Source organism: Sebastes fasciatus, chromosome 8, assembly GCF_043250625.1.
Source record: "Sebastes fasciatus isolate fSebFas1 chromosome 8, fSebFas1.pri, whole genome shotgun sequence".
NCBI lineage: Eukaryota > Metazoa > Chordata > Actinopteri > Perciformes > Sebastidae > Sebastes > Sebastes fasciatus.
In genome coordinates this window covers 12,278,293-12,294,454 of record NC_133802.1, presented here as the reverse complement: position 1 = coordinate 12,294,454, position 16,162 = coordinate 12,278,293, and the positions used below count along the sequence as shown (strand labels likewise).

At 38.5% G+C, this 16,162-nt stretch overlaps 2 protein-coding genes across 3 annotated transcripts in view; both read right to left on the bottom strand.

The window, feature by feature from the left end:
- The window catches only part of klhl12 (kelch-like family member 12), a 28,271-nt gene extending 23,147 nt beyond the window's left edge, over window positions 1-5,124 (bottom strand). The window contains exon 1 of one of the 2 annotated variants that reach the window (XM_074643445.1): window positions 4,953-5,124. In XM_074643445.1, the coding sequence (XP_074499546.1) occupies window positions 4,953-5,031 (79 nt within the window). In that variant the 5' untranslated portion in view covers window positions 5,032-5,124. The remainder of the gene's footprint in view (window positions 1-4,952) is intronic. The other variant, XM_074643442.1, reaches the window with a different exon arrangement.
- A 7,946-nt stretch (window positions 5,125-13,070) lies between these two features.
- cebpb (CCAAT enhancer binding protein beta) lies at window positions 13,071-14,807 on the bottom strand. Its single transcript, XM_074643448.1, has one exon. The coding sequence runs from the start codon at window positions 14,587-14,589 to the stop codon at window positions 13,624-13,626; it is 966 nt and encodes a 321-aa protein (XP_074499549.1). The 5' UTR covers window positions 14,590-14,807; the 3' UTR covers window positions 13,071-13,623.
- Window positions 14,808-16,162: the final 1,355 nt, after the last annotated feature.

Below are 16,162 nucleotides of genomic sequence, written 5' to 3'. Positions count from 1 at the left end.
CACATGGTTTAAAGTGGTGCTTTCGTGTGATTGAGAAACTCAGATTAGTCGACAAAAATGTAGGAGTGTTAGTCGACTAATAATTTCTTTGGTCGAGGACAGCCCTGGTTAGAACAAATCTAGGTCACTTCATTGTGAAAAATCCTGTTGCAAATTATTTATCCTCTCAATTTGGTAATAATGCAGTTATGAATGTTGATAATTCATTCATACTTGCTCAGGGGTTTCTCATTTTCTTATAGGCCATTTTGCCTTTAGCTATAAATGTTAAGTCATTACTAAAGGGCCTTATTCATTAACTCTGCAGGTATAAGTGTTAATACATTGTTAATAAATAGATTTTGGTCCATTGTCTGTAGTTCTTTTGTAGAAATAAATTAAACATTTTAACAGCCCAAAAGTATATTCTTATTGATGGTTTATAACGGATCTGTAAAACATTAGTACATCATTGATTAAGAATTAATAAAGCCAATATTAGTTACAACTTATAAACCCTTTATAAAGGTTTGCCAAAATATCTCTAGTGATGTCAGGAAATCTTCCAGTCTGAGCGTCAGTCTTGGAAAGTTACTAAGTACATTTACTCAAGTACTGCACAGTATTACATAATATAATACAATTTTGAGGTTCTTGCACTTTATTTAGTATTAGAGTATTTCCATGTTATGCTACTTTATAATTTTACTCCACTGCATTCATTTGACAGCTGTAGTTACTTTGCAGATTCAGATTTTTAATACAAAAGATAGATCAAATAATAAATGATGATGTATTATTATGTATTAAGCTACCTGGCAGTATATGAAGTTGCTGAAATTAGCCCCACCTTTACCAGCTGCAACATTTAAGTACACATTAATACATCACTAACTATGATCCAATGATATTATATATACATATTTTTCTGAAATAGGCCATTTACTTTTGGTACTTTAAGTATATTTTGATGCTAATACTTTTCTGCTTTTACTTAACATGATTTTGAATGCAGGACATTTGTTATGAGTATTTTTACGATGTTGTATTGCTACTTTTACTTACGTAACAGATCGGAGTACTTTTTCCACCACTGTGAGTACTGCTAATGTTCTTTTTCCAGTGGGTCTTAAAACCACCCCCAGGTGGCGCTGTTAGACTGTAAAACGTACTGCTTCTATCTCTGAATAAGGAGCTTTGGCTTTTATTGCAGCCCACACTCTTTCCTGTTTTCTGTATTGAACCTGGGTTTGCTCATCAATTACATTTAATTATCCTAATTACTTTTATTTACAGTAAACGATGAATCGGGAGTGTTCCTCTATTGGCAGACCATACACTGCCTCTTGTTTTTAAGGGGATCATGATGCTGCATGCCACAAATATTTCTTGTTTTATTCAAATTCGAATTGCTTAAAACTACGCAAACAGTATGTTTTCATGAAAATACTATTGGAAAACTGAATTCTAGTAACTATTGTGACCACTCTCACCACAGGAATTACTGATATGAAATTGTTTCTCAACAGTTTGTTGTGAAAACACACACCAGTTCCTTTTAATACACAAAACTTTGAGGTTAAGGTCCAAACTGTTCCACTAAGCAAAGCCCAAGAATGAGTTTAGGTTTGTTTTAGTGTATAAGACCACAACAACGACGGTCAGTGAACACTAAAGGGAAGGAAGGACATGTCTTGAGACACGCAGTGCTTGAGCAAACTCCACCACACTGATGTAGTACAGATGATTTGGCAACAGTCTTGGCTAGAACTTCCTGTTTGGGAAATAAGAGGCAGGCACTTGTACGCGGTGTACAGGAATGCAACTTAAACAGAGTGAGTAATAGCACTCCCAGTCACGGCTCTCTTCTGACGTCAAATGAGGAGACATGATGGAACACGCTGCACTCGTCGGCACTCAGTAGGAAAACTACAATCAAGGTGGACCGGAAGTCCTCTTAAAGGCACGGTTGTTTCTATTGAAACTATAGACTGTCTGATCTGACAGTGTTGTCATGACCCATGCTGTTTGTGGTCATTTTATTACTTACTTTGAATATACTATATACCATATTTATGTATGTAATCTACCAAAGCCTACATATTTCGATGTTTATGATTTGGGTGAAAAATTAAAGCTCCTAGATCAGAATATGACAGCTCTGAGAAATGTCACTTGAACAAATGTCAAAAGTGCACTATGAGTTGTCTCTCCTTACTCAGCTTAATTGTGCATAATGCTGACTCCACATTCACAATCGACCAAAAGGGATATCTGCCCTGCCCTGCCCTGCTGACTCTTCCAGCATGTGTCCTCAGTTTAGTTATTAACCTGGAACTTCCCAATAGCTGGCCAGCTGTGAGGGTGGGTGGGACGATCTTTGACTGTAAGTCTCTTTTAGAGACCTGCTGATCATTTGCGCTGGGAGCCGAGCAGGCATCAGGAAATTCCTGAATGTGAGGGGAGTCAGATCCTTCCAAGTGTGACTCTGCAAAGTCTGAGTCACCACTCACAGCGTCGTACAATGGAAGCTTGATATGAGGAAGTGTGAGAACACAATCAGGTGTACCATGTCTCTTCATGCCCTTATCATTTCAAAACTAACAAAAGACAGGGGAGTGAATGAGACATAGTGAGCTCCCAGTATCGATCAGTGGTTGAATGTATCACAGTACATTTACTCAAGTACTTGCACTACATTTGAGTATCGTATTTCCAGTTCATGCTACTTTATACTTTAAACTACTCTACTACATTTCAGAGGGAAATATTGTACTTTTTTATTCCACTACATTTATCTGACAGCTATAGTTACTAGTTACTTTTCAGATTCATTCTTTGCATAATAAAACACAAGCTTATAAAATACGACACATTGCTGACGTAATAGTTTTGACGTATTCAGCAATATACTTATTTGCTTTCTTGCTGAGAGTTAGATAACAAAAATCAATACCACTTTTATGTCTATATGCTTAATATGAAGTTACAGCCAGCAGCCGGTTATCTTAGCTTAGCATAAAGACTAGAGACAGGGGGAAACAGCTAACCTGGCTCCGTTCAAAGGTGACAAAATCCAGCTACCAGCACCTCTATAGCTCACTAATTAACACAGTATATTTCCTTTGAACAGAGCCAGGCTAGCTGGTTCCCTCTGTTTCCAGTCTTTCTGCTAAGCTAAGAGATCTGGTTTTTAGTGGTAGGTTCATATTTTGCATTCAGACATGAGAACGGTGTTGATTTTTCCCAAAAGATGGCTAAATTAAAATAACTGTTCAAGGCCCAAAAGAGGTTCAAGTATCAAATGTGTGGCCAAACTTAGTTTTTATTTTCTTTCCTCTCCCATTAATCATCGCACAAGCCCTCAGATGTATCCTGTGACTAGGGCTGTCAGAGTTAACGCGATAATAACGCGTTAACGCAAATTTGTTTCAATGCCAAAAATGAATTACATATCAAGCACTATATTAATCGCCACGTGAGCTGAAGCCTGGCTGTTCACACCTGAAACACATTTCTCCCCACCAGTCAACAAGCGATTCTGCTCCTCTGCTGTTTACATTAGTTATCTTTCTCTCTGTCTGCATGTGTACGTCTGTGTGTGTATGTCTCTGTGTGTGTGTGTGTGTGTGTGTGTGTGTGTGTGTGTGTGTGTGTGTCTGTATGTATGTTTGCTCGTCTCTGTCTTGCTCTCTGTTTAGACAAAACTAACAAATATGTGGAATAAGTATGTAATTTAAAACCAACAATCACAAACAGCAGTGACACTAGGCTATTTCTAATAAAAATAGTGGATGGATTTCGAAATTTGACTGGGGGCAGGGAATGGTATGGGGAGAACAGGGAGAGAGGGGAGGGAAGTGCCATGTGTTCGTGGGATGCATATTTTATCATCTTATCAGAATCATAAACATACAGTATATAATTTATATTGTTTAGAGTAGATTATCAGTGTGTTTTCTTGCCAGATTCGCTCGCGGCACTATAATTTAAAGGGCCAGTGTGTAGCATTTCGGGGGATCTACAGTATTAGCAGAAATGGAATATAATATTCATAACTATGTTTTCATTAGTGTATAATCACCTGAAACAAAGAATAGTTGTGTTTTTGTTAGCTTAGAATGAGCCCTTCATATCTACATATGAAGCGGGTCCTCTTCACAGAGTCCGCCATATTACTACTAACACTAACACTAACACTAACCAAACACTGGCTCTAGAGAGTACCTTTCGCGTTTTTAGGTTACCTGAAGGCCACCGTAGTTCTCCGACACACTTGTGAAACTGTGGTAACGTGAGCCGCAGAGTGCAAATCTGTTATCTCACCAGCCTAAAGTAGTGTTATTATGGTGAGGTTGCCCTCTTAGCCAGGTGTACGGCGTTACCACGGTTTTGCACTCGGTGGCTCACGTTACCACAGTCTTGGAAACGGAGGGGTGAGTGGAGGGGTACTCAGTTGGTTGCAATCTGCAACAACACCACTAGATGCCACCAAATCCTACACACCATACTTTTATGTAAAAGAAGCTCCATCTCAACCAGTTAATATTAAAATGCTACTTAGGTATTAATGCATCAGTATTGACAATATAACAATGTGGTAATTTATCAGCCACAGAGGCCATTTTTCTGCTAAACAAGTACTTTAACTTTTTGATAATTTAAGTGCATTTTACTGATAATAGCTCTGTACTTAAGTATGATTTTGAAAGCTGGACTTCTACTTGTAATGGAGTATTTTTACATTGTTGTACTTCAGTAAAGGATCTAAGTAACTTTTGGCATCAGCCCAGCTTTATTCCTTAATTAAACATTGCATAGTGTTGTATCATAAGAATATAACTGCTTTTCCTAACCAAGCAGCAAGATTGATTTTAATCAGTCGGTAAAAAACACCTCTGTGTTGTTGTTCTTATCACGCTGCAGCCTCTGTGTCAGAGGCTGTCTTTGGTTACGTCTGTAGAGACACTCACCCATGATCAGTTCCTGTTCCTGTTCCTGTCCCCCCGGCTGCTGCTGTTGAGGACCAACCGTTAGACGTAGATGTGACATATTGCACCTCGACTGTCATAGGCTAAGTTCATGCATGTAGGTCATATCGTAAATACTGAGAGGTTGGAGCTGGTGCTTCCCCTACGGTCCCGCATCCTTTCTGATGACGTCGAAAACATATGGTCCACATGTAAACAAAGCTGGCTGACCTGCCTGCCTCACCACAGATGTCACCACTGTGTTCTTTTGGCTTATTGTTGATGTTTTCTTCATAGCAACTGTGGAAAAAAAGACGACATATTGTTGTATATGAGTTTGTTTTCGATGCACTACTGAATCTGTGACAGAAGCAAACGTAGTGCATGTCAATGATTGTGTGTTTGTGACAAAAACTTTTGGGAATGAGGTGAAAGGTAAGACGTGAACGTGAGGACGGTCACATAGTTAAGCTAGTGTGGGTGGAATGCTTTCATTGCTGCCACCGTCGTCAACACACCCTACTTCCTGTTGAGTCAAAGCCCACACATGACTACTAATATTACTTCAAGGTATCTGTGATTTTACGAGTGTACAGCTGAGAGTTTTCTGTACATTTTATGTTTTACTTTGCAGCAGCTCATCAACATAACAGCGTTGTTTCATTTTTTAAATAATCTCTGCCAGGCATGAAGTCACAAGATCAGAGGGGAACAATCTTCCCACAGTTTTTTCTTCCTATCATTGGTCTAAATACTATCCTCTCTTAACCCATTTGTGCCCAAAGATGATCTAGTATGATAAGGAAAAATGCCACAACATTTGTTCTGTTTGGTCAAAAGTCTTGAAATTTGGAACGGACATAGTTTGGGAAAGTATCTATCAGTACAACTTTGAAATTTTTCGACTCAGTAAAAATCAGGATGAAAAGTCCGAATTTTTGAAAAATGAGGAAAAACGCAAACATTATGTTTATTAAATGTTTTCCATATGAAATATTTTTTTACACTGCATATGTGTGCATATCTTTGATGTTCAACTTTTTATGAGTTCATAAACTTTAAATCGAGATTTTGCTCACATACATTTTCTTATCATACTATATCTAGTATTTCGGCACATGAGACTTAGTCAAATATACTGGAGTCTATTGAAAAAAACAGTAGTCCCATTTGCCAAAAGACTAGATATAGTATGATAAGAAAACTCACTTTTCAGCCAAACAGTTTGACCAAAAATTTCTCCACATTTCTGCAAGCCCAGAGAACACTTCCCCCAAAGGAAATTGAAAATGTCAGTTGTGGGCACAAATGGGTCAATACATGTCATATTGTTTTGCACCTTTCAGGTAGGGCTACCTTTTTTAAAAATTGTGATTAAAAGACCTGAATATAACTTCTTCCCTGTATAATTGTAAATGACATTTCACACAAACTCATAGAATGACAAATCAGTCAATAGCTGTTATACCAGTTCAATTTTAAACTTTTTGCAGAGCTGTTTTGATTAAACTACGTTCATCTTTCATCCCCCGATTCAATTAATATGTACAATTTACAGTAAGTGGCCTTATCGTGCCCTATGTTTGCACAACTATTGGTGGTATTTCTTGTGTTAGATGATACATTTTCACTTCCATAATATTCACAATTTCCAACGCCCAGTTGTCAAAATAAAACAGGATGTAAGCTTAAGTGAACATCATGTCAGAATGTCTGGTAATCTAGGAAAGTTTTAGAGGAGAGCATTGAGGAATAGAGTAATGTGTTCAACTTTCAATATTGATAGAAACTGCAGTGAAATACTAATTGGATAGCTTCCTTCTTATAAAGTGCTGCAATAATTACCTACACAAGAAATTACTGAGGTCTACTTGTGTGTGTGTGTGGAGGAGCCAGTATAATAATAGTGTTAAATCAATGTTGGCTCATATCTGTTGAGAAGGGACTTGTTGGCTGTGAATGATTTTATTCATGTGAGGTGACCCTGAATGACCTCCAATTCTATTAAATACTGACTAAGGGAAAATGTTACCGGCTCATTATTTAATATGTCTGAAATTAGTGTCATCAAATGCCATCCTTTGTTCAGTTTGTGTACATTTGTTGTACATTTACTGCTGAACTAGTGCAAATTTGAGGTACTTTTACTATATTTTACTGGAGTATTTTTTTTTTTTTTTTAAATCATTTACCATTTCTTGTGACTTTATACTTCTACTCCACCACAGTTCAGATGGAAATATGATACTTTTGTACATTAATTTGACAGCTATAATTTCTTGTTACTTAACATATTAAGATTTTACACATGAATCATAAAATCAGTTTTTAAAATTTGATGCATCGTTATAGATTAAACTACCTAACAGTATGTTAAGTTATATTTTTTAACTCAAACTCAACCAAATACAACATTACAATGATATGTATTAATGCATCCGTAATATTAATCCAATTATATAAAATACTGTATATAAAAAGTGTACATTTTTGCATCTACTTAAGTACATTCTGCTGATAATATTTATGTACTTTGGTTAAAGAAATTCTAAATCAATCAGGACTGAAATCTTAAATTTAAATGCTGATGGGATGTCATGATGGGATGAATTTGCATTGTGCTATTGCTACTATTAAGTAAACGATGTCATGTCCTCTACCGCTGCTTTCTTTTATCAATAAATGGCTTACTACTATTAGGAAATAATCATAATTTGGTCATATTTTAACATTTTGTAAGAGCAGGTGTCACATTTGAAATGATGTGTGCTAAATACATGTTCAAATATATTCAAATGTATTCTGGGGGATCATTCTCAGAGGCCTTTTTTGCACTTTGATAGCAATTTATTATAATTTTTGGGGAAATCCTGATGAAATCCTTATTTTTTAAATTATATTAAGATGTCAGGCAGCTAAACCACCAAAACCGCAATTTATTCCCAAATGGTACTAAACATTTTCATACAGCTTCAATTAACAATTTTCCTCTCAGATTCCAGCATTTTGTTGACCACTCTGCATAAACCCTCAATTAACCCTTCATACACTGCGAGTATATTGAAATTAACTCTTCTCACGCACAAATGTTTCTCTAATAATTAAACCGACGTTCATTTTGTAAGGATGGGCTGGTGTTACACAAGATCTGGGCAGTGATACTTGATACTGTGTAGTGACCGCAAGTCACTTCTGCACGTCAGTTTGGTGTTTTCACAGTCATCCACAGCGAAAATAGCAGAAGTGAACTAAGATGTCGAAATCTTGGTGCAGTTCAAGACATACAATGTTCTGGTCCGTTTACCGTAGCTCAGGCGGTCTGGCTTCCCGTTACAACCCATGGTCCGGATATCCAGCGCTCCTTTCACTTAGAGGAGGAACTGTAATTAAACCAGCAAAATCACAGTGTTAAAATCACCATGACATTTATAAATATCTGTTTTAATTGTGGCAAAAAAGATGACGCAGGTTTGGCTACTTTTGATAGAGTATTTCAGAGTTTCAGAGGGCCAAGACATCTTGACTACCTTCTGCCTTTGGTCTAGACTTGACAATCATAAGAGGCTTTACATTGGTCAACCATCTTTAAAATTCTGACTGAGCAAACTATCTCTATATAATATAGACAAAAAGTTCTTTAGGATGATGTGTCACTACAACCATAAAGATATAAACAAAAACTGGTCAAATATTTCTACACAAACCATTTCAGTATCTGAGGGTCCTAAATAACTAAAATTAAATGCAAGTCAATGTATGTTCTTTAAATTGGGTGTTACAGTATATGATCATTAATTTAGCCCTGGTTATAAATCAGTCTATGAGATGAAACAAGATTTTGAAATATATGATAAGCTTTTACAAATTCAAAGAGGATGGATCCTAAAATAGAAGAAACAACACAACTGAGCACCCCTTTAAACCAGTTTTACAAAATACTGACCAGAATCAAAGGTGATTCCCGGTCTGCTTCCAATTTTTTTAGAAGGAGTTGTTTTACTTGCATTTATCTTATGGTAATTTGAGTAATTAAAGGAAGAAATGTGCAAAAAATAATATAAAGAGAAAACAAAACAGGACCCAGGATAGAACTTTGAGGTACTCCACAGCATAACTGTGATTAGGTGGATGTAAGATAACAAACAGCAGACGACATTAAATATAAACTAACTGACTGGTGTCTGTCAGAAACAGATTTCATTTAAAGAATGGCTTTTATTAATATTCTATATTTTTCTTATTGCCAACAATTCCTCTGTGCCATAGAGCTACATTGTTGTTCAAAAGCTATAAAAACACACCAATGAGCCACACTTTTGCACTGGGTGACATGTTCCTTCATTAGGATGAACATGGTTAGTTTCTTTTGACTCTATTCCACGTGCTGTACACCATCCTGTTGCAGTAAATACTCACTGGAGCACCAAATATATATTTATCTGTGGCTGAAAATAGTTCCCAAAAATGCACTATTTATTTTGTTTGAGTGAAGTTTGCTGAAAAAAAATACAGTACTCGGCTGTTTTAAGAAATTACAGAGTGTGTATTTATGACCTCTTTTTATAGATTAATGTATTCAATAGGAACCAATGAGTTTGGGGCTGAGTTTAACAGACAAGGTAGGGAAGTCAGAAACGTATAGAGGGACGGACTAGACCAACACACTTTTGGTTTGGTCTTTCCATGGGATTTGACTGTAATAAAAATTGTGAATATTGCCAGCCTTTTCTTTTAGATGCATTGCAAACTATGTCAAAAGTGAATTTTAACCAAATTGGCAGAAAATAGTAATTACTGTGTTATCATTATGTGCTGATTTGCATTTTTGTGATGAACAAGTTGATTGTTTAGACGCTATGAAGCAGCTGTAGCCACGTTGTGTTTGTTAAATGTTAGTTCAGCATTTTTGCTATTACCAAGTACTATATTAAGGCTGCAACTAAGAATTTGTTTCATTATCGATTAATCTGTATATTATTTTTTCCAATTAATCATCACCAAAATACCAGAAAATAGTAAAAATGCTTTTTTGTCTGATCTGAACAGTCCAAAGATATTCAGCTTACTGTCATGACTGACAAAGAAAAGCAATAAGTCCTCATATTTGAGAAGCTCAAAACTATATTTAACTAAATATTTGCGATTTTTGTTTAAAAAAGTGATTCAATTTGTTGATTAATTTTCTGTTGATCGACTCATCAATGTATCTACTTATTGTTGCAGCTCTTTACGATGTATAAATTTGTGTCATAACTGTTTCTAAATAACTGTAATTATCTGTAGAGAAGCAACAAACCCCTAATCCATCTGTTTTGCTCCATGTTCGTAGTGTAATTTCACTTCAACACACTTCTGTAGCTATTTATGATGTAAAACAGCAACAAATGTGTTGTGCATCAGCTCACACAGAAACAAACTAAACAAGAAAAACTACACCAAAGCCAAATTAATAGTAAAAGTGTTAAATAACAGAAGGTTGAGTTTTCATCATTCAACTTTTTTTGATTAATATAAGGTGGCAATCTCGATTTTTTCATTTAAATAAATGTCTGTTAAGTCACTATCTATCGCCAGATGAGGTAACACAATGGTGACTGAGCCTATGGCCCATCGTTGAAAGTATTGCAATATTTATATATTTGCAGTATTACAAACCAGGTCTCTGTGGTGACATTCCTGGTAAAAGAATGCTGTATCACAGTTTTTCTCCATTGTATACACACAAAAAAAGGGACAATGTTCACAAAACTTGAAGCTCATGTACATAGATATACATTTCTATTCTATTTCTATGCTCGTGTATCAACAAAAAGACTCCAGACTGCTGAACTCAGAGCACATTTCCATTGTTTTCACTAAAATAGAAATTCTAAATCAATCAGACTGAAATCTTACGGACTGACACTTTAGTACAATCTCATACAACATTGTAGAAAAGTGGTTTGAGGAACAAAAAAAACTACCAATCAGCGTCAAAAGAACATACTAACATGACTCATAGGTAAAGAAAAATCTTTAATTTCTCAACAACTGGTACAGAGTGGACATTAGAGTGGCAGGTGTGTGTGTGTGTGCGTGTGTGTGTGTGTGTGTGTGTGTGTGTGTGTGTGTGTGTGTGTGTGTGTGTGTGTGTGTGTGTGTGCGTGCGTGCGTGCGTGCGTGCGTGTGTGTGTGTGTGTGTGTGTGTGTGTGTGTGTTTGCGTGTGTGAGTGTGGTTGCGTGTGTGTGTTTGTATTGCCTTATCAGAGGAGTTTTTTTAGGAGGCCAGTTGGCCTGTGAAGGGGCTGTGATGCAACGAGGAGTTTACGGACAGACACTGCCCATTGACGGTAAAATGAGGAAAGGGGGCTGGGCTAAACTTTCAAGAAAAGAGGTCATCCTGTGTGGGAATTTCCCTCTCTCCTGTCAGCGTGTGTGCCAGGAGCAGGGAATGACTGCGTGGGGCTCCAATGGGAAACAAGGGGTCATCGAAGAAAAAAAATGCCTAGAATGTCTAAAAGAATCCGTGCCAAAACTGACAGCTACGACGGGAGTGGCAAGAGCAGGAAATGTGCTGTAAAAGTCACGACAGTGGAGTGCTGAATGTTAAATCATTAACACGATATATGAAACATGACTCTGTTTCTGCGGTTCTGTTCATTATGTTCTAAAAACACTTTTCTTGAAATCTGTATGTATGAATGATCATGTTTACTTGCACAGTTTTTGTGCCCAGTACAGCCTAAAGCCAGACCACAACTACTTACAGCTATTGTCACGTTCATGGAGTATAACAATGTCTTAATGTGGGTGTAGCATTCTTCAAGTGGTGATGTGTTGGAAAGGGAGGATATTGCACAACAGTTAAAAGCCAAACTGTTCCATCATTGAGTGTGTTGAAACATCCACTGAGTTTAAAATGTCATCCCTCACTGCACAAAACAGCAACAGATTTTATAGAGAATATAACGTGACCTTTTAATGCCAATAAAGTGCCCTCCTCTTAAAAAACTAGCAGAGGTGGTTTTTCCTCTTTTCTGCTGTTTGAAGAGAGAGCTGGAAAAACATTCCCCACCCTGAATTGTCACGGATCACCTACAAATCCCACCATGCCTCTTTCGTTATCCATCTGTCTGTGGTTTGCTTGTTTGAGACAGATACGTTTGTGCACACAGTGAAATGCAGTCTAAGGGCTTGGTAAATTCCACTGCAAACAAATAGTCAACTTATCTATCATGTCTGGTGTAACCTACTCTGTCACTCCCATTTTTTAACTTCTTCATTTTCTTGCTGAGTGTTTTCCTTCTGAGGGTTGAACAAGGTTTGCTCAGGATTCTTCCTACCTCGCCCATTCTGACTCCCAGCCAGGTCTTTTGGCTGTTGAAGCGTGACCTGAGGTGGTGTGAGGAGGTTAGTTGCTGATTAATTTTCATGCAACCTTGAACCCCTCACTGGGCCAGTGGACCCAGCAGACTATTGACAGAGCCGTGTGCTAAAGATAAAGCTAACATTTCTCTGCTACGTGCAGTGTGACTGTTTTTTTTTCTGCTGTTCTCAGCAGTATCATTTCAGTATTGGATGTATTTCAGGATCTGAGGATTTTTGTGTCAACCAGTGTGTAAACAGAGGAAAGAAAATGGCATTAAACATTACCCAATAATAGTGTGGAGATTCTGTTACTATGAGGAATCCATTCATATCAGTCTTCATAGAAAAACACAGTTTCACATATCAATCCTCATGTTATATTCAGTAACAGAGGAGGTTTCTATAGCCGTATAATGGCACTGATCAAACGCCATTTTCTGCTTTGTGGAAACACTAAATAATAATGAATAGTGATGATGGTGATTTGAGGCATTAATAAAATGTTTTTAGCCTTACTGTTGATAAAAATGTACTCAATGTCCAAAAAAACAAACACATTCCTTCAGCTTGTTGATGTCTCTTTCAAATTTGACATAATGGCCTGAATTAAACGTTTGCAACGTTCGAGCCAGTTTTTATCTGCAATATGTTGAATTGAAACACATCGAAATACACACTCTGACTATCATGGCTTGTGGATATGTAAGACAAGCCCAACACCCCCTGTCTGCACCTGCTTCAAACGCACAGAAAAAGAAGAAAATTACAATGAAATTGTTTAGACAAAGTAGAAATCTGTTTAATTCAATAAAATATCAAGTACAATTAAAGCATTTCACCCATTTAATATTAAATAATTAGACTTATTTCATTCATTGCCAATACTATTACAAAGAGTTGCATCATTTCACTGCAGCACAACTCTTCCCCTTGACAACCATTGCTCCAGATACACACACACAAATGTAGAAATTCACTCGCACGTATGTAAAATATGCACCGAAATACTGCATATACACAAATAAAATGACATCTGAGAATAAAGCGAAGGGTGACATGTTGAAGAAATCGTGAATGATTGCGCAATCAATCCATGCACCCTGTGCTCTCCTTCAGTCCCATTCAAAGTGTCCCTGTAAACTGGTGGTCGCTGTCTTCACCTGTGAAAGCGTACCGTTTTTTTTCCTCAACACTTGTTCAGCGGCATCACCTCTAGAAGCTCTTAAAGTCCATCAATGATTAGAGGAGCATTAGTGGAGTCTCTGCTGGAGGTTTTTTCTAACATTGTCCGGTGGCAGAGTGGCCAGCTCTCTGGGCAGCAGGTTTTCTAACATTGTCCGGTGGCAGAGAGCAGGTTGCGCAGCGTGGACAGCTCTCTGGACAGCTGCTCTACTCGCTTTTGTAAACGATCATTCTCAGCAGCCAGCTCCAGCACTTTATGTTGAGTCTCCAAGTTGCGCATTTTGGCTTTGTCTCTGCTCTTCCTCACGGCGAGGTTGTTCCTCTCCCGCCTCACCCTGTACTCGTCACTGTCCTTGTCCAAGCGCTTCTTTCCAGCTTTCCCGCTGGACATTTTGCCACCACCGTGCGAAGAAGAAGGTGACCTGCTTCTTTTACTACCTGACGGTCCAGGTGTGCCGGGCGGGCTGGAGCAAGTGGAGGACGCGGAGGAGGAGATGTTTCCAAGACTACCGCTGTTGGACTGGTAATGAATGTAGGACCTCATGTCAAACCCAGACGACCCGTTCTCCATCTTTGCGTCTTCCTGGCTGTCGTCTCTGTCAGCAGCAGCAGCAGCAGCAGCAGCAGCAGCTCTGTAGCGGCTCTGGAGGAGTTCAGAGCTGCTGAGCACACTATCCACCCGGGTCTCCTGCAGCTCGGTGTAACCCAGCAGCGCGTAGGGCTCCCTGGGGTCCCTCAAGTTGTCGCACTGACTACTCGTCTCCAGCTCGTTCAGCAGCGAGTAGTTCTTGTAGTTCTGCAAAGCTGCAACTCTCTTGATCTTGTTGCTCTCCGCGAGGAAATCGGAGAAAACGTCCCCCTGTTGCTGCTGCTGCTGCTGCTGTTGTTGTTGGTGTTGTTGGTGCTGCTGTTGCGGACAGTGCAAAGCTGAATCCAGGTAAACGCTGAAGTCTATCGCTCTCTCCCGCTCTTCAATGCCCAGCTCCGTCATCGAGTCGCCGAGCCTCCAGTATGAGCCGCCGTTGCCGTTGCCGTTGCTTATGGGACTGATAATGCTGTCTCTACTGTGGATAGCAAAGCCGCCCTCGTCGTAGAAGCCGGCCACTTCCATGGATCTTAACACCCGCCGGATTGCAGGAGCATGGAGGGCTTTGAGATGAGACGCCCAGGCTGGTTGTTGTGTTTTTTGGTTCAGTTGCCTCAGTTGCGAAATGGCAGAAAGTAGTCGGAATGTAATGAGTTGTTTAAAAATGTCCTGTGTCACTGTGTCTGTGACAAAACACGCAGTGAAACTACTTTTTTGAAGAGGCTGTGCTCATGGATTGGGAGGAATTGACAGGTCTTCCTGTCTCGGGGGTGTTTTATGAGACGCGCTGGGCGGGGCGTCAGCTGGGCAGGTGTGTGACGCTGCAGCGAGGAGCCAACCGGACTATCTGCCATGCTTTATGAACAGCTTTCACGCATTCAACTATTTGTGTTTGGACATGATAAAAAATCTTAAAGGTCCCATATTGTAAAACAGTGACATTTTCATGGCTTTTATATTATAAAGCAGGTTTAAGTTCTACATAATTACTGTGAATGTATTGAAACACCTAATCCACAGAGAAACACACACAGCCCGTATTCAGAATTTTCTGTCCATTTGTGATGTCACAAATCTACAATATTTAGACCATTTCTCAGTTTTAAACGTGAACATTCTAAATGTATCCAAGTTTATTTCCTGTTGCAGTGTATGTTAATGACATCAGCTGACAGGAAGTACACATGGACCCAAACTGTTGCCCAGCAACGCAATTCCGTTGCAATTCCATTGAAATGCACTAAAACGGAGGGTTTCAGACAGAGGGTAAATACAGGTATATTCAGGCTGACAGTATGAGGAAAATAAGTTTTTTTTTAAACATTAAAGTATGTAAACATGTTTTAGTAGAAACCCAAAATACAAGTATGAACCTGAAAATGAGCATGATATTGGACCTTTAATCTGGGTTTTTGTGAGAGTCATATCTTGCATAAAAAGCATAGACTTATACAATACAATACATTGTTTAAAGACAGAGGAGTGAATGAGGGTGACGGAAAGGTAACTGAGTAAGGTTAGCTAGCTACATAGCCTGAAGATCTTTCCCGCATTCAACTATATTTGTGTTTGGACATGATAAAAAAAAAACTTAATCTGGGTTTTTGTGTCATTAAGTTGTGGCATAGACTTTTAGTGCAGCAGCAGAATAAAAGAAGGGAAATGCAACTTTAGTGGTTTTCATGAAATGAAACTGAGACAACAAAAATTTAAAGTGAAAATAAAAAACCAACACCATGTCTCTTTACCCCAACTGTCACAACAAAATACTTCTAACCACCATTTGTTGACAACACGTCCATTCACGCCCTCTACAATCACATCTCATCAACTTGACAATAATGGAAAAATCCCACTCAGTCAGTGGCAACCATTTTCTAAGTTCATGCGTAATCACCCCATAACAACGATGCTCCTGAAAGCAGCCCAGCACATCTCCAGACAGCTGTTTCCCCACAACACACACACAGAGAGAGACTGGTTTAAACCAGTCTGTTGTTGTGTGGTCAAACTGTACAAGATGATACATCCACTTCAGCACTGTATGAAGGTCAGGATGGGAGTTGTGAGGAATTTAGTCAGCCTAGTTTATGTGAAA

Excerpts from the sequence above, each read along its gene's own strand:
- cebpb (XM_074643448.1), bottom strand. The coding sequence starts at position 14,589 with ATGGAAGTGGCCGGCTTCTACGACGAGGGCGGCTTTGCTATCCACAGT.